General features: G+C 51.7%; 1 protein-coding gene across 13 annotated transcripts in view; it reads left to right on the forward strand.

Moving 5' to 3' along the window:
* The window catches only part of RPS6KC1 (ribosomal protein S6 kinase C1), a 237,226-nt gene that overhangs the window by 48,562 nt on the left and 164,420 nt on the right, over positions 1-24,244 (forward strand). For all 13 annotated transcript variants that reach the window (XM_060178417.1, XM_060178418.1, XM_060178412.1 and 10 more), the window contains one exon: positions 18,448-18,563. In XM_060178417.1, coding sequence (XP_060034400.1) covers positions 18,448-18,563 — 116 coding nt within the window. The remainder of the gene's footprint in view (positions 1-18,447; positions 18,564-24,244) is intronic.

Consider the following 24,244-nt stretch of genomic DNA (forward strand, 5'->3'; position numbering starts at 1 on the left):
AGAACTCTGTTCATTTGAGAACTACTCCCCTGTCGTGACGCACAGCGGGCGTCTCCATTTCCTTTCTGGTTTCCCTTGCTGTGTGGAAGCTTTTTAGTCTGATGCAGCGTCCCACTTGTTTACTTTCGGCTTTGCTTATTTTGTCACTGCCGAGACAGGTGTCAGAGAGCTTGTGTGTGTGTTTGTGTGTGTGTGTAGTGTGGGGCCTCGTACGGGTGCGTTTTCACTATTCCTGGGCCTTGTTTTTAGAGAGAGACAGACGCACGCACGCACGCACGCACGCACGCACGCACGCACGCACCATGGCACCATGGCACCATGGCACCATGGCACCAGAGCTGACTTGCCCATGCTTGTTGGATGTTTTATTTTAAGCACGGCTCCAGTTTTTCATGAAGTCCTATTTGTTTCATCTTTTTTTTAAACTTTATTTACTTAACTTGATAGAACAGAGAGAAGCTTAGAGGGAGAGACACCTGAGCAGCACTTCACCATTTGTGAAGCTTTCCCCCTGCAGGGGTGTACCAGGTGTGCCACCACCTGGCCCCAGGAAGTTTTTTACAGTAAGTTTCCTTCCTTCCTTCCTTCCTTCCTCTTTCTTTTTTTCTTTCTTGTAATATTTTCTTAATTATCTTTATTTATTGGACAGGGGCAGCCAGAAATAGAGAGGGAAGGGGAAGCTAGAGAGACAGAGAGACATCTGCAACTCTGCTTCACCACTGGCAAAGCTTCCACCCTGCAGGTGGGGAATGGGGGCTTGAACCTGGACCCTTGCCCATCGTAACACGTGCACTCAACTAAGTGCACCTCCACCTGGCCCCAATAAGTCTTCTGTAGTAAGTTCTTTTTTGCTCTTTCTTTTATTTACTGGATAGCGACAGAGAAGATTTGAGAGGGGAGGGGGAGATAGAGAGGGAGAGAGACAGACAGCTGCAGACCTGCTTCACCACTCGTGAAGCTTTCCTCCTGCAGGTGGGGAGCGGGGGCTTGAACCGGGGTCCTTACGCACTGTAATGTGTGCGCTCAACCAGGTGCGCCACCACCCGGCCCCATTTGAGTTGATTTTTGAGTCTGGTCTAAGCTAGTGTCCGGGTTTCACTCTTGTGTTTTGTTAACGCCACTCACTGAGGAGGCTGTTCTCGCTCAGTGGTCTGTTTCCACTCCTGTCTCTGCGCGCTTGTCTCTGAGTTCTCCCCTCTCCATGAGCACTACTGTTGGTTTCCTGCCGCCTGTGCAGGGCAGGCCACTTGGAGTGTGCGAGGCCTCTGCTCTTCTTCTTCACGGTGCTCTTGTGAAGCCATGCGGACCTGTGTGTCTTTCTGCTTCTGTGAAAGTTGCCGTGGGAAGCCTGGCAGATTGTATCAAATCTATAGAACGAACATTTGATTCTGATTTTTAATTTTAACCAGAGCACCTGTCAGCTTAGGCTTTTGGTGGTGTGGGAATTGAATCTGGAACTTTGGAGCCTCAGGCGCGAAAGTGCGTTTTTGCATAACTGTTCTGTCTCCCTGGCCAGGACGGACATTTTAATTGAACAGTAATCCTTCGAGTTTCTGAGCAGGAGAGTCTCCATTCTATCGTGTCTCCAGTTTCTTTTGTCTGAAGCTCCTGTCAGCCTCCCTTCTGAAGTTTGCTTTATCTCTGGTAATTCGCGGTCAGTCTATAAAAACAACTGACTTTAATATGTTGGCTTTGTAACATCACGGAATTGGTCTATTCTGTCTGTACTTTTGTGGAGTCTCCAGAGTTCTCTACTCGCCATCATGTTGTCTGCAGAGTAAGAGAGCTTTATTTCCCCCTTTCCGATTCGGATATCTCTTGCTTCCTTGTCGCCCAACTGCTCTGGCTCCGACTTCAGTACCACGTTGCACAAAACAGTGGGAGTGAAGGTGTTTGTTTAGTTCCTGATCTTCAGGTAGAAGACTCACATAATTCCTTCATTCGAGGGGCAGCGGGCCTCTGGCCTGGAGCTCGAGTCGGTGTTGACGCGCCGACGCCGGGCTTCTGTGGGGGAAGCCGATTCTGGGGATGTGGCACGGGGCAGACTCAAACAGACTCGGCTCCGGGTCTCTCTGGAACTCGGCTACAGCCGTTGTTACCTGTGACCTTGGCTTGGAGCGGCCTGGTTTGTCACAAAATGGTAATTGCTGGGTATCTGATGATCTCCAAGGGAAGGAGAGAGCTTCATGCAGGCTTCTCACCAGCCGGAAGATTTTGTCATCCAAATACTATTTATCCTGCTAAACTGTCGGTCCTGACGGAGTCTGTGGGCTGTTTGCAGATCTGATAAAGATGGCTGGCTGTTTTTCTTCCTTAACTGGTGTTTGCACAGCTGAGAACGGAGGCAGAACATAATGCGCACAACAGGCCGCCCACCCTGCGTTCTCCTGGGCACCCGGCACTTTCTTGCCCTACTCGCTCCCCGTGCGCCAGCGGCTCTCGGGATGCAGGAGCCTGGACCCCTCCGAGTCCTTCGGCCCTCTGGGACTGAGAGGGTGGGCAGAATCAAGGCCAAACGATGCACTCGAACTTCGCAAGAGAATGTTCCAGCCCCTATCGTTTCACTCCCGTCTTACTTATTTATTACTGCAAGGGGCTGATACGATTAATCTGTATTCTCAGTGTGGGCTTTGTTGCGATAGCTGTGATGATGCAGAGCTGCAAATGGACGGCATAAATGCATTAATGAAATGTTTAACAACAACGATTTATTATTTATCACATGCTGTCGCTGTAGAAAGGGTCTTTCTTTCTTAACGTCGCTAACATTATTTTTAATCCTCAGATCAAGTCTGTGGGCTGAACTATGGCTGGTCCTATCGGGCTTTGTCTAAGGACACCAAAATCTAGAGGGTACAAACACACAGTGATTCTGAAAGCTTGGCACCTAGTTAGCAAGAATAATTATTTAAAACAGGAAGCTACCAGATGGTGAACATGGTTAGCAACACCCATCTGTGGGCTCCACTCGGAATTGCAGAGTGACTCCGAGAGCTGGTTCTGTCTGGCTTGTTCCAGGTGTCAGAATTACTGGTCTGCTGTGTCCAGGACGGGGGTAGATGCTGTGACCCCCGTCTCCCACAGGTGAAGAGGACTGGGTCTGAGGAAACCTCCAGCGTGCTGAGGGCGGCTGCCCGGGCCCCAGCCAGGAATTCAGCCCAGGGCGTTCTAGTCCTGACCCCCCCCCCCCCTTTTCCTGTGGCTCCCCTCCCCTCCCCTCCGACCAGGTGACTGTCCGTGGTGGGCAAGCAGCAGCACCAAATATTGAGAAGACTGCCTGCTTTTCATACTCATTCTCCTTCCTTCTACTCGTTTGTTGGTTTGTCCTTCCAACCAGCTCGTTCTGCAGTTGGCTGTGTGACAAGCTCTTACTGTCGCAGCAGCGAGCTGAGGCGGTGGGTAGGAAACGAGATGGCCCTTCTCTCCCCAGCTTTGTTCCTCTCTAGATCCGCCGTGTGCATTCTGAAGCCCAGAAAGAGCGCCCGGGTGTTTGTCTTGGATAATCTAGTCTATCTCTTTGACCAGTGAGATGCTCTCTGGTGTTACTCCCTGGATCGCCCAGCCCTCCCCACTCCCCCTCCTCCCAAGAGCAGCCCGTCCCCCCCCCCCCCCCCCCCCCCCCGCCATCTTGTGCATTCCTCCCCGCCCCTGGCTCAGGGCAGCTCCAATGGCCCCTCTCCACTTTCCCCTCCCGCAGCGCTCGCCCAGCTTGCTTCACTTCTCTCTCAGCTCCGAGACTCCCTGAAGTGACGGTCGCTCTCCTTGGCTCTGCCCTTCCATCACCATCTGCCAGGGGGCAGAACTCCAGCCTCGGGTTGATCCCTGTGCTTGCTCGGAGTGTCCTAGAGTTTACCCTACTTCCGGCTTACAGGCAGCCCTGTGCTGGACAGACGGAGAGACGGACAGATTCATTGTTACTAAGGCTCACTCAGAGATGGCTCAGAACAAGTGATAAAAAGGAAAAATCAGTAGTAGGCAGAAACACACACATGCGCATGTGCACACACACAAACATGCACGCACACACGTGCACACATACACATACACACATACATATGCACTCACATACATGCCCACACACACGCACACACTGAGGGATGCGAACAATCTGCAGTTTTCATCCCGGTAAATGGAACATTCGGCAACCCGGGGCCACTGCTCAGTCAGCACATCTCCATGTAGCCACCCAGACACAGCTGAAAACCAGATGTGCTACGTCATTCGGAGTCTCTCACTCAGCCTGGGCTGTTCTTCCTCTTCACGCAGCGAGGCGTGGAATTCTGGGAGAAGTCACGGACGCTGCCCCCCATAGACCTCTGTCCTTTGCGTCACGGAGACTGGCCTGAAGCGGAGCGCTGGTTCTCGATGGCGGCCAGGCCTCCGTGATCACAGCGCAGCCTCCGCCCGGCGAGGAGCACCGGGCCAGTGACTTTGAGCTGCTCAGTGTCTGCGGCTGTTTGTGGAGAGTGAGTGGACATGCGGGAAAGGCGGCCAGCCATCTGTTGGCAAAGGGAAGGCTCACGGTGGAGGCTCAGAACGTGGGTAACTCAGTGCAGTGAGCTCAAGGCACTCCAGGGTGGCTGAGCCCCACTTGAGCAGAGGGACGGGACGCCAGGAGATAGCACCACCAGATCTGCCTCTTGTTTATGTGTGTGTGTGAGTGTGTGTGTGTGTGTGTGTGTGAGTGTGTGTGTGAGTGTGTGTGTGTGTGTGTGTGAGTGTGTGTGTGAGTGTGTGTGTGTGTGTGAGTGTGTGTGTGTGTGAGTGTGTGTGTGTGAGTGTGTGTGAGAGTGTGAATGTGTGTGAGTGTGTGTGTGAGTGTGTGAGTGTGAGTGTGTGTGTGTGTGTGTGTGAGTGTGTGAGTGTGTGAGTGTGTGTGATAGTGTGTGTGTGTGAGTGTGTGTGTGTGAGTGTGTGAGAGTGTGAGTGTGTGTGTGTGTGAGTGTGTGTGAGTGAGAGTGTGTGAGTGTGTGTGAGAGTGTGTGTGTGTGAGTGTGTGTGTGAGTGAGTGTGTGTGAGTGTGTGTGTGTGAGTGTGTGTGTGAGTGTGTGTGAGTGAGTGTGTGTGAGTGTGTGTGAGTGTGTGTGTGTGTGAGTGTGAGTGTGTGTGTGAGTGTGTGTGAATGAGAGTGTGTGTGAGTGTGTGTGTGTGAGTGTGTGTGTGTGAGTGTGTGAGTGTGTGTGTGAGTTTGTGTGTGTGTGTGAGTGTGTGTGAGTGTGTGTGTGAGTGAGTGTGTGTGAGTGTGTGTGTGAGTGAGTGTGTGTGTGAGTGAGTGTGTGTGAGTGTGTGTGTGAGTTTGAGTGTGTGTGTGAGTGAGTGTGAGTGAGTGTGTGTGTGAGTTTGAGTGTGTGTGTGTGTGCACGCGTCTATTGTTTTATTTTTACCAGAGCACTGCTCAGCTCTGGCTTAGGGTGGTGCTGGGGCTTGAACCCCAGACCTCAGAGCCTTAGGCATGAGAGTCTCTTTGCATAACCATTAGGGTCTCTCCTTGCCCCGTGTGTGTGTGTGTGTGTGTGTGTGTGTGTGTGTGTGTGTGTGTGTGTTTGAGTGGGTGGCAGTCCTATGATCTCCTGCCTTGGAATGCATTGTCTCCTGCTGTCATTTGTCTTCTTTTTTTTAATGTTTAAATATTTATTTTCCCTTTTGTTGCCCTTGTTTTTATTGTTGTAGTTATTGTTGTTACTGATGTTGTCGTTGTTAGGACAGAGAAATGGAGAGAGAAGGGGAAGATGGGGAGAGAAAGACAGACACCATGTTTAGATAGCTTTGACCTTGGGGGGCTGGGCCTGGTTAAGCGCACATAGCACAAAGTTCAAGGACTCACACTAGGATCTCAGTTTGAACCCCCCAGTTCCCACCTCTAGGGGGGTTTGCAGGTGTCTTGTCTTTCGCTCCCCATCTCTCCCCATCCTCTCTCAAATTCTCTGTCTTTCCTATAAACTGGGAGCAGTGGTCACCAGGAACAGTGGGTTCTCAGTGCAGAAGAAAGGATAGCTCTGTTCTTACTCAGTATTGCCCTGGACGTTTTTGTTCCCTTGCTACTCTGTGTGATTCCTCATTTCCGCAGCAAAGACCCTTAGAGTTTGGACAGCGATTCCATTAAATCTGTAAATAAATTCGGGGAGAATTGATACCTTAATATTAAGTCTTCTAGTCTAAGGAGTCAGGATTTCTTTCCATTTGTTTGGAACTTTTAAAGTTTTCTCGGTAGCATTTTGTAGTTTTCAGTGTGTCTTTCTTGCTCAGCTCTCTTCCTAGCTCATTTACGCTAGTGCAGGTGAGCGGTTCCCCTAATTTCCTTCTTCTGAACGGCCCACTTCTGGGAGCTCATCTCTGTCGGATGAGCTCGCTTGTCACCGCTGGTAGTTTCTGCTCGGTTCTTTGGGATCTCTGTCTGTGCGGTTACGCTTCCTGTGTATGTGTGGGCTTCCTTTTACATTTGGGAGTCTTGTCTTGCTCTTCTCTTGTCTGGTCCTCTCACTAGGGTTCCCAGTGCTGCTCAGTACCGCTGGGAAGGCAGGAGACCTTAAGGGGATGCTCTGAGTGTCTGACTGTTGAGGGCGGTGCTGTCAGCCGCTGGTTTCTCCTAGTGTCCCGTATCTTACTGCTGCAGCTCTCTTTCCTTCCTAGTTTTCTCTCCCGTGTGTTTTAATCATGAAAGGGCGTCGTATTCCGTGACACGTGCATGTGTGTATATATACTTCCTTCTGTATCCTTGAGATGATCGTGTGTGTTTTCTCCCATCGTTCTAGCCATGGGACACACAGGGACTTTCATATGTTGAACCTACCTTCCTAGCTGAGTCCTGCTTGTCATGGGGCATTCTACCTTCTGTTTGAATGTAACTGTGTCTTTTGTTATCTCCTCTACATTTTGTTCATCGTTGTAATCCAGTTGGAAAGAGGGCCTGCTCATTGAAGTCGGAACCTACTTATCCATCTTAATCTGGAAGTTGGGATCTTTTCAAAGGGGAGCAGCATCAAACACCCAGAGCATTTCTTTTATGGACAATCTCCCAGCCCTTTCTGCTTTAGAATAAAACATGCTCTTCACTATAATTCAATAAATTGCCTCAGTCGAGAAATTTTCAGATCTTAATTGTTTTGAAACTGGTTGGAAGGAAGCATTTTTACAGCAGCAAACTGAGGTTTTAAAAATAGAGCTTTGAAACTCTAAATATGCCACCTCTTCTGGCCCGCCACCCCTCCCAGTGCCCGTGTTGAGTTTCTCTAGCTGCTCTTGCTCCCCAGGGAGGGCGGCCCGGTGGGAGAAGGCGTGGCTCTGGTGTGCAGAGGTTGCAGTGGGAGTCAGCCTGCGGGGGGAGGGACCGAGGGGACCAGCAGGGACCAGCAGTGACTCAGGCTTCCCGACTTCTGAGCTGCCTTGAGCTCCTTTCCAGCTGCACATCTCCTAAGGTGCCTACTCCCTGGATCGCCCAGAGTTTTGGAGACATGAAGCTGCCCTCCCCACTCCCCCTCCTCCCAAGAGCAGCCCGTCCCCCCCCCCCACCATCTTGTGCATTCCTCCCCGCCCCTGGCTCAGGGCAGCTCCAGGCCCCTCTCCACTTTCCCCTCCCGCAGCGCTCGCCCAGCTTGCTTCACTTCTCTCTCAGCTCCGAGACTCCCTGAAATGATGGTGGGTCTCCTTGGCTCTGCCCTTCCATCACAGTTGCCAGAGGCGGAACTCCAGCCTCGGGTTGATCCCTGCGCTTGTTCCGGAGTGTCCTAGAGTTTGCTTACTTCCGGCTTACAGGCAGCCCAGTGCTGGACAGATGGAGAGACGGACAGATTCATTGTTACTAAGGCTCACTCAGAGATGGCTCAGAACAAGTGATAAAAAGGAAAAATTAATAGTAGGCAGAAACACACACGTGCACAGGCGCACAAGCACATGCGCACGAACAGAGAACCTCAGAGGACGTGGAGGTCTCAGTGGTTCTCAGACCTGGAGGTCTCAGATTCAGTCCCTGGCACCACCCTGAGCCAGAGCTGAGCAGGGCTCTGCACCTCCTCTCTCTGTCTCGCATGAAAGCAAAACACAGAAAAACTCAAGGGACAAGCTTCACATAGGCATTAAACAGAGTGACCAGGAGCCGTGCGAGATAGGCGACTATCACCTTTCACTTTTGTGCAGAGAAAAACCGGCCTGTTACCGGAGCATTGCATAGCCACTGAGCTGCTCCTTCCTCCCTCCCTTCCTCCCTCCCTTCCTCCCTCCCTTCCTCCCTTCCTCCCTCCCTTCCTCCCTTCCTCCCTTCCTTCCTCCCTCCCTTCCTCCCTCCCTCCCTCCCTTCCTTCCTCCCTCCCTTCCTCCCTCCCTTCCTCCCTCCCTCCCTTCCTTTCTTTTTTTTTTTTTTTTTTTAAAGATTTTATTTATTTATGAGAAAGATAGGAGGAGAGAGAAAGAACCAAACATCACTCTGGCACATGTGCTGCCGGGGATCAAACCTGGGACCTCATGCCTGAGAGCCCAAAGCTTCACCACTGCGCCACCTCCTGGACCACGGCCACTGAGCTGCTGCTGCTGCTGCTCCTCCTCCTCCTCCTCCTCCTTTTTATTATTTATTTACTCCCTTTTTTGTTGCCCTTGTTTTATTGTTGTAGTTATTATTGCTGCTGTTACTGATATCATCATTGTTGGATAGGTCCTGTCATATATATATGTATATATATATATATATATATATATATACATATATATATATATATTTTTTTCCCTTTTGTTACCCTTATTTTTTTTATATTGTTGTTGCAGCCAGAAACCGAGTGAAGGGGGTGATGGGAAGGGAGAACATGACTTGCAACATGACTTCACCACTTGCAAAGTTTGCCCCTACAGGCGGGGACTGGGGGCTTGAACCCAGGTCCTTGTGCATTGTAACCTGTGTGCTCAACCAGGTGCGCCACCGCCCAGCCCCCAGCCCCCTGCTACTTGTGCCCACTGAAGCCAGTCGGCGGAAGCTGCCATCCCCACAGAGTTTCAGCAAAAGGAAGAAAGTCAGGAGGGTTACTGCACTGGCGTACGTTTCTTGAATCGTTGACTGGACACCAACTTTTCCCTGGAATACTATATGTTTTAATGACCAAAGTATTTTCTGAAAATTAGGGCTGGAAAAAAAGGAACCACTTTGCTGCTTCGGTGAAAAGCGGGATAGAGCAGTGCTGTGGGCCAGAGTAGCCGAGGAGCTTTATATTCAGAGTGTACGGACAGTAAACAGAGCATCTAAAATAACCACTTGCACATTGCAACAAACACATCATCATTTGCTTAAAAAAAGAGTTATAATTACAGTTGACGAAGCACGGCCACCATAAAAATGCATTAGTTTGGCTTGACACATTAATTACCTGTTTTTGCAGATGTTTTTATGTATTGTTGTGTGAACAGTTTACAGAATAATTACAGGAAAGTCATATGGAAAATAAACCAAGTGGGTGGTTCCTCATCTAAATATTTTCATTCATGTGAATCTCTGTGTGCCACAGCTGCTGCCGTTGAAGCAGAGACGAGACTCCTCGAAGGGTTTCTGTGTCTGGCGGCCCCATGGAGCTGGGAAAGCGGCATGAAAACGAGAGGGGGCCTGTTCATCCCCAAACCACTGAGCGCGTCTCGACTAAGAGGTGCACACGTGTCAGTGAGCTTTTTAAGAAGATACTGGCATAGTTTATTTGCTAGGAAAGAGCGGTTGAGAGGGGAAGGGGCCAGGCAGAGAGGGGCCAGGCATGGACACCTGCAGCGTCTCCTCACCACTTGTGAAACCTCCCCCTGGCAGGTGGAGAACGGGCTGGCATCTGGGTGCTCACACAGGGCAACACGTGTGCCCAGCCGGGTGCACCACCAAGCCCCACCCCCACCCCACGCCCGACTCTTTTTTTTTTTTCCCCTAAGTAAGCCCCGTGGAACAGGGAAAGCTAAGGTAGGAGGCTGCCACCGTGGTGTTAGCAAGTCTTCAGGCACTTTGCAGATGTGCTCTGCTGCATTCTGCCTTGCTCGCCGGCCGTGGTTTATGGCAGCTTCAGGCAGATCCTAATAATAAGGCTTCTAGTCTTGTGTCACTTTCCCACAAGTTCCTCTTACCTCTTCTTTTTCAGCAAATACTAAAAATGGGGGCCGGGCGGTAGCGCAGCGGGATAAGCGCTCATAGTGCAAAGCGCAAGGACCGGCGTAAGGATCCCGGTTCGAGCCCCCGGCTCCCCACCTGCAGGGGAGTCGCTTCACAGGCGATGAAGCAGGTCTGCAGGTGTCTGTCTTTCTCTCCCCCTCTCTGTCTCCCCCTCCTCTCTCCATTTCTCTCTGTCCTGTCCAACAACAGCAGCAGCTATGACAACAACAACAGCAACGACAACACTGGGATAATGGCCGCCAGGAGCAGTGGATTCGTAGTGCAGGCACCCAGCCCCAGCGATAACCCTGGAGGCAAAAAAAAAAAGAGAGAGAGAGAGAGAGAGAGAAAATACTAAAAATACAAACCTGCTATTTCTTGGGAGCTCACTGTATTGCTACCGGTGGTCTCCGAGTGAAGCATATTGTGCTTGTGCCAACTGTTAGCAAATGTGCCCCCAGGCCTGTCGCTGTCAGGCCAAGAAGAGAGACTCTTCCCCAGGGTGCTTTCCAGTCAGGTGATTGCTTATCTGTGCTGTCTCCCTCTCGTACTGTTCTGACTGTCTCTCCTCAAGTCAGACTGTAGATTCTCTTCTTCATCCAGCCATGCCACTTGTGCGTTTTCCTCTGTCTCCCCCCGCTGCACTTCCCCTGCGCACACAGACGACACAGACACAGATGACCGTGACACAGATCTTCCGTGCGTCCCGGGCCAGCCTTGTGCAAGTTGCAGAGAGGCGCTGAGCCTTGGGGCGCGGGTGCCATGTTGGGTGTCTGGGCACGAAGATGGTCTGAGCAGAGACCACACCAGAACACGCCGCAGGGGCTTTCACTGACGTTTCGTTTGTCCAACACTGCGGAGTCGAGGGTCTTCTGGTGGGTTGTCGGAAAAGCCATTTTTTAACCCCCCCCCACTTTTGCAGCATGACTTTTCTGACAGCCTCAAAATTAGTGATGCTCTGTGAGCTGTTGAAGTGGTTTACACACTGAGACGACTGCGGCCTGAACGACTAGGCGTTTCCTCTGAAGGGGCCCGTAGGGAGATAAGTAGCCTGGGAAGCGTTTCACTACTTCCTTAAAGAAAACCAGTTGATGGAGCCAGACGGTGACACACCTGGCTGAGTGCACATGTTGCAGTGCGTGAAGACCAGGGTTCAAGCCTCCCCCCCCACACCTGCAGGGGTCAGCTTCACGAGTGGTGAAGCAGGGCTGCAGGTGTCTCTCCGTCTCTCCCTCTATATCTCCTCTTCCCCTCTCAGTTTCTGTCTCGATTAAATATTGTTGCTGGTGAGGATTGCCCTCAGCGGTATCTGTTCTGAGTGTATTTCTTTACACACCCTTTAACTGTTTAGGTCCGGGAGTATGTATTTCTGTGCTAAGTCAGTCTGCGGACGCCCTCCCTCCCCTCCCTGCCCTCCCCAGCCCAGCCTAGCCCAGCCCGAACACCTGATTCCACACACACCTGGAAGTCAGTTGGATTTTTGGAGGAGGGGATGCCTTAAAGCAGTTACTGAGACTTATCATATTGAGAATTAACTGCTGCTAGGCGCTAATCCTCTCAGGCACTTTCCATCATGACAAAGAGAAAACCCTCGGCCCTGCACCGGCCCTGCACCGGGAACAACGAGAAATAACGGCTGGGCTTTGCAGTCTCCTGTGGACTTGCCACTCTCTTCGGAAGTCTTAGGACGCCTGTGGAAGGCTGAGCAGAAGCCAGGGTGGAGGCTGGGGCCTTCCCAGATTCATACAGCAGCGAATGTGCTTAGCTTCTCAGTGGGGTTCATTTCCAAATGTGCTCACCTCATCCTTACTCTCCCCCTACAGGGACAAATCTTTGGTGTTGATTCCTTCTTCATGATCTCTACAACTCTCTAGAACCTTTTTTACCTTAAGCTTTTAGAAGCCCTTTGGTTAGGATAGAGTCGACACTCACGTATACTTATTTTTCAGGAAGAGTTTGTCTCCAGGACGCATCACCGGTGTTGTATTGAAGGGATGATGGACCGGTCTTTCCCACACTCCCTTTCCAGGTGCGGCCGAGAAAGCTGTCCGGGAGCCAAGCGCAGGCTCTCGCCGTCTTCCGTGCCTGAGTTCACGGTGCGTCCCGTTCACCGTCGCTCAGGACACAGAACTGAGACAATGCCCGAGCTTGACCATTGTTATGATTCCCGCTTTTACCATCCTTCAGGGGCTCTTCAAACTTCTGGGGGGGGGGTTCACATAACTTGGTTTTGAAAGAGCCTGAGTGGAGGGCGGTCAGACGCGAATGGCGACAGCTCCCCTGCCTGACCGGCGGCTCTGGAGGTGAAGGAGACCTGTGCAGCCGCACAGTACTGCTCTTCTCAAGGCCGTCCTTTGTAGTCAGGAATGGTAGAATCTACCTGGAAGAACAAAGAGACATTAACTATAAGTCAGCACTCAAAACTAAAACCACCAAGGCCATCTGAAACAGTAGTATTCTTCTGTGCAGCAAAAGTTGTAAAAGAAAAAGAAAGGGAGGCTGGGGGGGGAGGAAACACCAACCAGCAGCAGTCTCATCCCAGCAGAGCCGGCCTGGTCTGGATGTTCTTTCCAATGTGCTAAGTGTGAGTGAGCACCAGGCCACGTGCGCCGGGCCGCAGGGTGTCGGGGGCCTGACGAGGACCCCGCTTCTCAGTCCCACCGAGTCCGCCGACCCACCCTGTCGAGCACCAGAGGAGGGGGCTGGAGGGCTCGGACCAAGGGCAGCAGGGGTGAGTACGAGCTGGGGGTCTGTCCCTGTGGATCGTGGCAAGAGAGGACCCAGGATGCTATTTGCCTATGAATAGCGCGTTTATTGTATGGCAAGCAAGGGTTTTAGAGGTTGGGCTGGGAGGCAGAACAGGGCGGCTATGGCCTAGCCTGACATGGTCAGGAATGTTAAGGGAGGAGGGGGCCGCTGGGGGTCGTCAGAGACAGTTACTTGTTTACACCTTATATGGTCAGGAGAGCGGGGAAACAGGAAATGGTGAGGGTCTTTCCAGTAACCGTGGGGTAAGTGGACCAACTGGTTTGAGAACAAGGAAGTGAACTGTTGTGCTGACAGAGAGAGGATGTGGGGCCCATGTGGGCAGGGGAAGCTGAACCTGGAAAGCCCAGGCCCTTCCTGCTTGACCCCGAGGTGGGGGAGACTGACGAGGCGGCTGTACCTTCAGGCACCCGTTTTCCCATAGTTGGTCCATACCTTGCTCAGCCTCAGCCTCAGCCTCAGCCTCACAGTTCCCCATGATAGGGCGTGGTGGAGAGCGTGTGCGGTGGAGTAGAGACGGAGAGAAGATGTAGGGTGTGACTGCGAGGAGGTCAGTCAGGAGCTCAGGCTCTGTGCACGTGGGGGGAATCCAGCGCAGTCAAAACGCTCTCAGAAGCCCCTTACTGTTCCCATGAAACACAGATGCGGGCGCAGCGTCTCCCAGGAGCCTAGCCTGCCACTTCTTTCTCCAGCACTGCTTCTCTCCTGTTCATCGAAAGATGGGGCCATCGCCGGCTCCTTTAGAGTGGCTAAGGATAACAAAGTCAGATGAGCTCATTTTCTCCTCGGTCGTGAAACAGATTTTCATTAGTTCCGTGAGGAAAGATGTCTTTCTTTTTTTTGGAGATGAATGAGGAAAGGCCTTGTTTTCCAAACAAATCCTTCCGTACCAAGAATGTTTTCTAGAGCAGTTCTTCTTAGAATGGCTCGTTGTCATTTCTTACACAGAGATGCATCGTTCTTCCAGCGCTAGTTTTCCTGTCTGTCTGTCTGTCTGTCTGTCTGTCTGTCTGTCTCTGCTTCTCTCTTCCTCCACAACTTTGCTGTTGTGCCGTCTGTCAGTCAGCTTCCTGTTTATTTCCACTTCGTCTTTGTTCTCTTACTCAGACGCGGCCTGTGCGGTGTGTTTTCCTCCTCCTGCTCTGGGACAGTATTTGAGTTCACGTGCAGCAGCCCCTACTGATGCTGACAGGCAGCTTAGTGTGACAGCCAGTGAGTCCCCCGAGGTGCGGTGCTGTCAGGCCAGGCCTAAGCTCGTGCCAGCGCCGAGACTGTCTTGTGCACAGGCTTTGATGCGATGATGAGATTCCCATGCGGTGATCAGAGTATCACAACTCTGTTGTCTGTGGTGTGTGTGTGTGTGCGAGATAGATACCAAAGCCCTGTTCAGCTTTGGCTTACGGGCTGGGGATTGAACCTAGGACCTCAGAGCCTCAGGCATGAGAGCTTTTGCAGAACCATTGTGCTATGTTCCCAGCCGTATTGCCTGTGGCTTCTAGAACTCCTGGTCTGAGTTGGTGCTCTAACAAGTGCGGGGCAGGTATTCCAGTATTTCTAATTTCTAATATTTGAATTCCAGATAATCTGGTTTTCCTTGAAAAAATTATCAGCATTGTCTGCACCCCCCCCCCCCCCCCCAGTAAAGACTGCAACATTAAGGTTAGAATCAGACATTTTAGTTAAGTGGGAGGGTGTGGGGGCCAAGGGGGGAGTTTATTTTAGTCAGCTGGAGTCTGTTCAGAGTCACATTTATGAACAATTTGATCAGGAAGAATATTCCAGAAACACATTGTGACTCTTCTCTCTGATGCTCGAATCTCAGGAAGTATCCAGCAGCTGAGCTCCGCAAGAGGCCATTTCCATCCCTGGCTGTGGCTGCATCCTGACCTACTTTGCGGGCTGCTGAGGACGCGGCCGTCGCTTGTATGTTTAAGGCCACGTTTTAAAAGCTGTCCACTGTTGCCATCACTCCCTTGTTGTTTCCATGGAAGCGGAAACACTATCACCAGCAGGAGTCCATTTCGACTGCTGGCTTCCGGTCCTCCTCTCTGTTACCGTGGGGACAGGAAAGCTGCAGAGATGCCCAAAGTCTAGGAACCAAGGATTTGATTACAAAATATGATTTTTAACCCTAACTCTAATTGGGCGTTGGATAATCTTGGTGTTTTTGAATGTCAAATTACCTTTGGGAGGCAAGTTCATTTTGGGGAGTGGGGGGAATAAAACAAAATGTGAAGTTTTTTTCATTAAAGCTTAATCCCACTGACTGAAAAGAAAACACTAGACCGCCACCATTTTCTATTAGAGTTGAGTCTGGTTGGATCAGGTTCTTGATGGGGGTTGAAATGAGGGCTCTGAAAGGCGTGACCCGAAATGAGAGGAGATAATGGCCTTGGGGACAGCAGTTGGCGTCCGTAAGTGCCCAGCTCGGCGCTGAAGGACCCGCGGTGGGTAGAGATGGGGACTGCTTCTCATTCATGAGGCATAATTTGTCTTCAAAGCACATTATAGTTACTTAGGTGATTTTCACAGATGATATCCGTTCTTTAGCCGAGTAAAAATAAAGCCTCAGGTGAGAAGTGAGGGAGACAGCGAGGGCAGAGGCAGGTGGCAGGCATCCTGACAGGGTGACTGCCTGGGGGAGTTCGGGGAGTTGGTACATGCGGCTCGTTTCACAGACAGACCCCAGTGGGCCCAGCCAGGCAGGTGCAGTACTTGAAAGGTAGGAGGTGGGAGAGGCCAGTGGTTGAGCAGAATTGTGCTCTGAGGGCCGTGTCTACACAGGCCTGGCTGGAATGACTGGGCCAAGGAGTCCAGGAATGCGGGTCCTTGCAGTGACAGGAATTCCACCAAGCTACACTTCTTGTTGTTGTTTTGCTTTCACTCATCTGTTTATTTTTCTTGGAGGGATGAATGGTTTCCGGTCGCCAGTAGACTACAGTCTTTGCTACATGTGTCACATTTCTCCGTCTTCCACAGAACACTAACCCCCACCTCGTTCCTTCTCCGCCTTCACGTCCAGGACCTGAACACCCCCCACTCCCAGATTCCTTGACTTGGCTGCAACGCACCAGTACACTCTTTTTCTCAGTGCAGAGTTGTTGTTTTTTTTCTTTAAATCATATTTATTTATTTATTTATTGGCTAAAGACAGCCAGAAATCAAGAGGGGAGGGGGGTGGTAGAGAGGAAGAGAGAAAGAAAGATCCCTGCAGCCCCGCTTCACCACTCGCAAAGCTTCACCGCTGCAGGTGGGGACCAGGGGCTTGAACCCGGATCCTTGAGCATTTTAACAGGTGCGCTCAACCAGGTGCGCCACCACTTGGCCCCGGCTTTGTTTTTTTTTTTTTTACTAGTTTGTAAAGACTTTGCTTTGTTACTCATCCATTGGTGTTGGGGGAGTGGGAGACCTTGAGCTCTGGCTGTTGCCAGGAATCAAACCTGGGGCCTCAGGCTCGGCAAGCCTTTCCCCTCTCGGCTCCAGGAGGTGGATGTTTTGACTCGTGGCTTCTTGGGCAGGTTTCCTTCTTTCTGATTTTTTTCATTTTTAGGGGCTTGGGGTAGCTGTGGCAGAACCCCTGACTGCTGGCTGTCGCGTCCCTGCTCTCCAGCCTTAAGGGTGACGCCAGGGCAGCGCTGCCGGGCCCGGACCCCCTTCTGCGGCCACCCCGGAGGCCGGGCTCTTGTCACAGCAGAGGGCCAGCCCACGGGGAGGGCTCAGAGTGGCGCTCAGAGCAGCTTCTGTCCTTCCATGGCCCTGGGCAGGGCCCGGGGAGGAGGAGGGACTGGGGAAGTGAGTCCCTCCCCGCGCCTCATCTTTTGGTGGAGACAGTGCTTGCTTGGCTGCATTTTGGCCCACCGCAGTTCAGTCAAGACGAGCAACAGCCTTTTGTGGGAGTTGGCTCGGAGGAGGAGACCAGTGGGGCTCCTGGGCCGCCGCCTCTGCTGCCCTCTGTCTGCTTTGATCGCCACATGGGGGCCGAGAAGGGGTCCACACAGCTGGTGTCTGTGGAGTGACACCAGTGCACAGTCACGGGACCGCACTTGCTTTCTGGCTCACCTCGTGCAGAAGATGCATGAGACACAGGTGATGAGACCAGTACTTTGCATGAAGGGCCCCAGTCCAGTGAGTAGTGTCTCCTGTGCTTCCTCAGATCTGAGGCGCACTGTCAGTCAGGATTTCTCCCCCCTACTTTTTCCAAATCCCTCTCTTGGTGGTGGTGGTGGTGGTGGTGGGGTGGTGGTAAGAAAATGTACGGGGGTTGGGCGGTAAGCGCATGTGGTGCAAAGTGCAGGGACCGGCGTAAGGATCCCGGTTCGAGCCCCCGGCTCCCCAGCTGCAGGGGAGTTGCTTCACAGGCGGTGAAGCAGGTCTGCAGGTGTCTGTCTTTCTCTCCCCCTCTCTGTCTTCCCCTCCTCTCTCCATTTCTCTCTGTCCTATCCAACAACAAACGACAACAACAACAAGGCTACAACAACAAGGGCAACTAAAAAAGGCCTCCAGGAGTGGTGGATCCATGGTGCAGGCACTGAGCCCCAGCAGTAACCCTGGAGGCAAAAAAAGAAAAAAGAAAATGGTTCATAAAACAGTTATTGTCCAATGAGCAGTTTCTTTTTTAAATATATTTTTATTGGGATTAATGGTTTACAGTAAATAGAGTTGCTGGTACATGTGTGAAATGTCTCAGTTTTCTGCACAACACCCCCCCCCCCACGTCTTTCTCCACCAGCATGTGCCAACCAGGACCTGAAAGCCCCCCACCCCCACCCCACCCCCCAGAGGCCTTTACTTTGGTGCAGTACACCAGCTCCAGTCCAGGTTCTGCTCTGTGTCTCCCCTTGTCTTCAGCGAGTTTCTTCTCTCCCTGCGTCTATGCTGCTTCTCCCATCGCCGGCTGAATGTCTTCCCACCACAGTGGGCTGGGCTCCCCGTCCTCTCGGCTCCCTCCCGCCTTCCCCCATAGTCGGTCACAGAGAGCGTCGAGCTTCCAGATTTCTGCTCCGGAGTTAGGAGAGCCCTGGGCTCCCTGTCCGCCTCCTGTTCTGAGGTCTGGAACTCCTGGCGACCTGTTGGCTTCAAGATGGATGCACGTCGCGGGTCGCACCCACATTCTCGCTGTCTCCCGCGAGTGTGATTTGCACTGAATGCAAACACCTTGCAGCTTACAAACTCCAGTCAGGGCCCGCTCAGATCTCCCCTACACCGCCCCTTCCTCCCCGGTCACTGGCGCACGGCGCGCTCTTACCAGACCCTGCTGCTCCAGCCCTGCTCGCTGAGCTGGGCCGCGGTGGGGACCCCACGCCCGTGGACTGGGACCAGCACTTCGTCTCCAGAGCTGTTGACGCTGGAGTTCTCAGGCTCTTGACTCCTTGTAGAAAATGTCTCAAACTCTTTCTGCATATTTGAATAGGGGAGCTTCGGAAATGGGATAGAGGGAGTGAAAGGGGGTGCTAGCGGGACTCTGGCACCATGGGCCCCTGCTTCAGCGGTGGACGCCACAAGGGGTCTACTGGGTCCCATGGGGGCGGAGCCTGTGTTCTTCTCCCCGACAGACTTTTGTTTCTGTCTCCTCCTTGCAGGAGAGTCCAGCCCAACACGCCGAGAAGCCGTCAAGAGAAGGACTGCTGAGTACCTCACGCGAGCCGAGAGTCTCTCCAGGCTGTGTGGGAAACCCCAGTGCAATGCAGCTCCGCAGGTGGGTTCCTTTTCTACGCTCCTGAGCTGGTGTGGGGTGTGTGTGTGTGTGTGTGTGTGTGTGTGGGGTTTCACCTCTGAACTGACTTTCTTTCTAAAATATATGTGTGTGTATATATATATATTTATTTATTCCCTTTTGTTGCCCTTGTTGTATTTTGATTGTTGTTGTAGTTGTTATTGTTGTCATAGCTGTTGTTGTTGGATAGGACAGAGAGAAATGGAGAGAGGAGGGGAAGACAGAGAAGGGGAGAGAAAGACAGACACCTGCAGACCTGCTTCACCACCTGTGAAGCGACTCCCCTGCAGGTGGGGAGCTGGGGGCTTGAACCTCAACTGTATTTCTGATTCGAATGCTTGAGAGTTCTGGTATTTGGGATTCTCAGCAGCGATTTTATTAAAGGGTATAAACAACATCGGGGAGAAAAGCACTTGAGCAAACCACCTGAAGTGGGTGTGGGGCTCGCTGCTGCTGCTGTCTCGGCCGTGTGCTCCTTACAGCGACCCCCAGTCACGTATTTTTTTAAAATTAATGTATTCATTCATTTAGTATTTGTTTTTGTTGTAGTTTTTTTCTTTTTAAAAAAGACTTTATTTATTCATGAGAAAGGTAGGAAGAGAGAGAGAAAGAAGCAGACATCCCTCTGGCACATGTGCTGTCAGGGATTGAACTCGGGACCTCAGGCTTGAGAGTCCAGTGCTTTATCCAGTGCGCCACCTCCCTGACCACCCGACTCAGTTTCAGGGAATAGTAATTTACTAGACAGATGAGTGTAAAGTCCACCCACCATACGGCTTTCGATTTTTGAAACAGTTAGCTAGATGTTCCCCTCAACCTAGAGTGGTATGTACATACATTGATTTTTCATGTTAAACACCTTAGGTTATAATGCATTGCTGTTCTAGTTAGAGAGAGAGAGAATTTCCTTTCAGACATAGCTTCCAGTGAAAATCAAACAAGAGACCTAATGTTGGAAAGCTCTTAGATTACATATAAATTCACGAAACATCTGCTAATGCCTGTACACACACCATCAAGCTCGGTATACTTTGAATTGGTACAGGAGATTGCATCGTCTCAAACCTTAACAAGCCTTGTAGCGTCATTTGAGGACACGAAAGTATGTCCGCTAACTGAGGAAGTAAAAGAGAAACTGGTTGAGAATCAGAAGAACTACAGGAGCTTATATCTGTCCAGAAGGTGAAACAGAGAGGTGATGAGTTAGGTTGAATATGTGGGGGCTCTTCAGTTTTTAGACCAAGGAAGTGGACGGGTTTTCCTACTACCTCGATATTTTCCTTTTTTTTTTTTTTATGGTAAAGTGTTTGTCTGTCCACTTTGATTGATTTTACTGAGCCTAGACTTGATTGAGGTGAAGAACATACTTGGTTACTTTCCGGTCTGTCACCCACCCACTGTGCCTCTGGAGTTTCCTGGTCAGCCTGGTAGATTGACTTCCAACCAGCACAGTGCGGGGAGTGCTACTTATTGAATGGAGACAGAAAGTGAGAGGGGAGGAGAGCTAGGGAGAGAGAGAGAGAGACACCTGCAGACCTGCTTCGCCACTCGAAGAGTTTCCCCTGCAGGTGGGCACTGGAGCTTGCACAGTACAGTTCAGTAGGGTGCCTACCCTCCCCTTTCAAGTCAGCTGTTTAAAAAATTCTGTGCAGAACAGGTCTTTCTCTCTTTTGAATCCACATATAAACAGTTCTTTCTAGCTTGGAAGATTAGAAAGATAACAGAGTCCTTTTAGGTTCTGAATATTTCTGTCGAGCTGTTATTCCCCCTTTGAATGGAGGCTGTGTTCTGAGTCCCTTCCCGTCATCTACATTTTCCGGGATGGTTCAGGCCGTGTTGAATTTATTAATTTATTTGGTAGTAAATATAAAGGTTCTGAACTTCCCAGCTACTGGTTTTATGCTTTTCCAACCAGGATGGAGAGGATCCTTCCACTACTTCCATTAATAAGGGGTCCCAAGACAGTATCAGGAGGGGGAAAAAAAAATCAGTGTTGTTTAAAGTAAAGGTGAAGTCTTGATTGAAAGAGACAGGTTTCTTCCTTTTTAAAAATCATAGCTGACTGGATCATTTAAGAATCAGTATTAACAGGGAACTTCCCTGGGACAGACTCGCAGGAGCTCTCGCTATTTTCAGCTCTAGGAGCTCCAGACCAGTGAAACCTGCAAAAGGTAGTGGGCGGCCGACTTGCAGTTCTTAGTGTCGAGCGCATTTCTCGTTGGTCATGCAGTGAGCAGGTGTGGAGGGAGAGTCTTGTCTAGGCTGTGTGCCTTTCCCGGAGATTGGTGGCACGAATCTTACGGAGAAGATTTTCCCAGGGTGCCTGCCTCTTGGTTGCTGGCGCGACGGCTGCTTTGGAAATTGCGTTGAGATGAGCGTAGTGTTAGCCCTGGCGGGATATCGGCGTGGCGGGTGGGGGGCCGGGGGGCCGGGGGGGGGGTGCGTCCAGAACGGGGCTTTCAGGTTCAGTAGGAAGTGGGGTCTGAGAGGGCTGAGTCTAGGGGAGAGGCTTGGCAGGCTGCCCGTGAGCGTCTGTCTGCACAAACCCAGACATCTCCACGTGAGGGAGGGAGAGCCCAGAGACTTGTGCCCTGGCAGCAGGGCTCAGAGGGTGGGTTCTGGCACTGTTCTCTGTGGGGCTGGGTTACTCCCCCCCCCACTTACTCTCAGGGTGCAGCCACTGTGCAAAGGGCACTGGCCTGGAATGCAGAATCCATTTTTTAATGGATTTATAGTTTACAATTTTTAATAATTTTTTATAATTTATAATTTTAAAATAATTTTTTATAATTTTTAATTTTTAATTTTAATTTATAATTTATAATTTAAATTTATAATTTTTAATGGATTTTAAATTTATTTATTTACTTATTCCCTATTTGTTGCCCTTGTTGTTTTATTGTTATAGTTATTGTTGTTGTTGATGTCGTTGTTGGACAGGACAGAGAGAAATGGAGAGAGGAGGGGAAGACAGAGAGGGGGAGAGAAAGACAGACACCTGCAGACCTGCTTCACTGCCTGGGAAGCGACTCCCCTGCGGGTGGGGAGCCGGGGGCTCGAACCGGGATCCTTAGGCCAGTCCTTGTGTTTGTGCCACCTGCGCTTAACCCGCTGCGCCACCGCCCGACTCCCTGGAATGCAGAATCCTAGGCTCCCTGCACAGGCAGAATCAGTCTGCACTGATGACAAGGCCTGCAGGTGGTGCTGGCGCGCTCTCGTTCTGAGCGCCACACGGGATTGGTGAAGGGCAGAGGCAGCAGCCAGTGAGGAGAGCAGGGCACCGAGTGAGGAGACTGTGGAGCTGGGAAGCGGCCCACTGGCTGTGCGTAGGAAGGACCCAGGTTCAAGCCCCGGTGTGTCACAATTCCGGGCCGTGGCGTCTCCTCACTTTATTCTTTTTCATATTTAACTTACTTTTATTACTGGTTTATATTTAGTGAAATCGAGAGACCAGAGCCCTGCTCAGCTCTGGCTGATGGTGGTGTTGGGGATTGAACCTGGGACCTCCGAGCCTTAGGCAGGAAAGTCTTTTTGCAGAACCCTCATGCTGTCTCCCAGCCCTCTCTTTCTCTCTGGAAAGGTCAGCTCAGGCAGTGCTACTCAGACCAGCACCCGTGTGCGGGAGAAGTAGTCGAAGCCCCAGACACAGGCAGTTGACCGTACGTGGCCGTTGAGAGAGGAAAATGGCCTTCCCGGCGTGCTGACGGGACCCGCCGCGCAGGCCTGCCGAGGGCCAGTGGCGAGGGGCGCCCGTGAGGCCGGGTGCGGGCTCAGAAACGCCTGCCCTGCTCGAGCAGTCAGGTGACCCACATTGCCCCAGGAGATGAGCTTTGCTGCCCAGAAATATGTGGCATTCCCCTGGCATGGGGCCAGAGTGCCCCTCGGCAGTGTTCTGTTACTATTACTGCTTTCAAATGTTGCTTTCTTGTTTCTGGGAGAGAAGGTGAAAGACAGTATCTCCTCTGGTTTGTGGCAGTGCAGCGGCCGCCGAGTCCTCTGGACTCTCCTAAGATGCCTTCCCGCTGTTCCAGCGCTTTATTTTGTAAGGTTTAACCCCTTCTGATCCAAGCCCTAAGGAAGCCCCCTGACCGTGCCCCTCCTCCCCGTTGTCTCTCTGAGGGGGAGAGCATGTTGGACTTGATCAGCTCTGTCTTTCTGCTCTGAAAATTCTCTGGGCTTACGCTTCCTCCTGACAAAGGGGTCCTGCCCAATTTAAACTCTTTTTTATACAAAACACAGGGTCGGGCTTATTGACGCTTTTATTTTGTGCTCTTTGCTCACTTCTCTGAACCTAAACTTTGCTTGATGGTTAGTAGGAGGAGAGCTCCCGCGGTCAGCCCGCCTTTCCTCTGCCCCCTCCCCGCTCCACCGCTCCACCGTCCCCGCCTGTGCAGCTGTAACCCTGCCCGAGAGCGTCTCCGTCCGGCCTCACTGCTGTTGAAGGAGGCCCTCGGCCACTCTCCCCGTCCACACGCAGCCCTTACTCTTCCCTGGGAAGAGAGCAGGGGAGACGGGCTTCTCACGGTTGAGATGCCGAGTAGAGTTAGGACCACGGCCGTAGATTCGGAGTTGGGGCTCCCTCCCTGAGATCCCTCTGTTCTCTGTTGATGGGTTTCAGTAGCTTCTCAGAAGCCCACCTTGAGGAAGGAGGCAGAAAGGACGGGCTAGAAGTCTGGGGAGGGCGCATTCCTGTTCACTTCCATTAAAACCCCTCGCGCAACATTTTCACGTCCTGAAGGACCCTTCTGAAACGTGAGCGAACGTTCTGAGGAGATAGGTGTGTGGGTTCTTCACGGCACCTCGTCAGCGCCCGTCCCGCCCGCCGTCGGCTGGCGTGTGCGGTGACAAGTGCCATTGGATGCCTCCCTCCAAGTCTGCGCTCACTGGGTCCACCGAGAGGACACTTGCCCGCCTAACTGCACTGCACAGTGTCCTCACGTGTCTCTGAAAGAATCGCCTTGCTCTGACGGAACGTTGCCTCTCCAGGCACGTTCAAGTTGGTATTTGCTTGGTTAACCCAAGAACAGATAAAGAATTTGAAAGCAATTAGAATTCAGAACATTTCATAGTGAATTGAGTTTTCCTCATTGCAAATGGACCTCGTTTATCTGTGCGGCTCCCCCTCCAGGCCTGCCTGCCTGCCTGCCTGCCTGCCTGCCTGCCTGCCTTCCCTCCCTCCCTCCACCCCCCTCCCTCTTTTCATTTTTTTTTTGCCCCCAGGGTTATTGCTGGGGCTCAGTGCCAGCACTACAAATCCACTGCTCCTGGAGGCTGTTTTTTTCTATTTTATTGGACAGGACAGAGAGAAATTGAGGGAGGAGGAAAGATAGGGAGAGAGAGACACACACCTGCAGACCTGCTTTGCCACTCACGAAGGTCCGTCCTGCACCTCCTGCCCTTCTCACTCCCCTCATGCCCACCGCTCTCCCTCCACCTCTGCTCTGCACTGACCACATGGAGGTGAAGAAAGCCTCTTCCTGTTGGCAGGTTTCTTCTCAGATGCACTTGGTCTGTCCAGGCTCTTGAAGCATCAAGACCGGCATCTCAGTAACTGTTCACCAGGCGTTTCTGTCCTGCTTCTGGGGGCCAGTGCTCACTGTATGTTCTGGTGAGACGTCCTGTCTCCCCACATCCTTGGCGGCGTCACCACTGAGCGTCTGCAC

Source organism: Erinaceus europaeus, chromosome 19 (assembly GCF_950295315.1).
Source record: "Erinaceus europaeus chromosome 19, mEriEur2.1, whole genome shotgun sequence".
Classification (NCBI taxonomy): Eukaryota; Metazoa; Chordata; class Mammalia; order Eulipotyphla; family Erinaceidae; genus Erinaceus; species Erinaceus europaeus.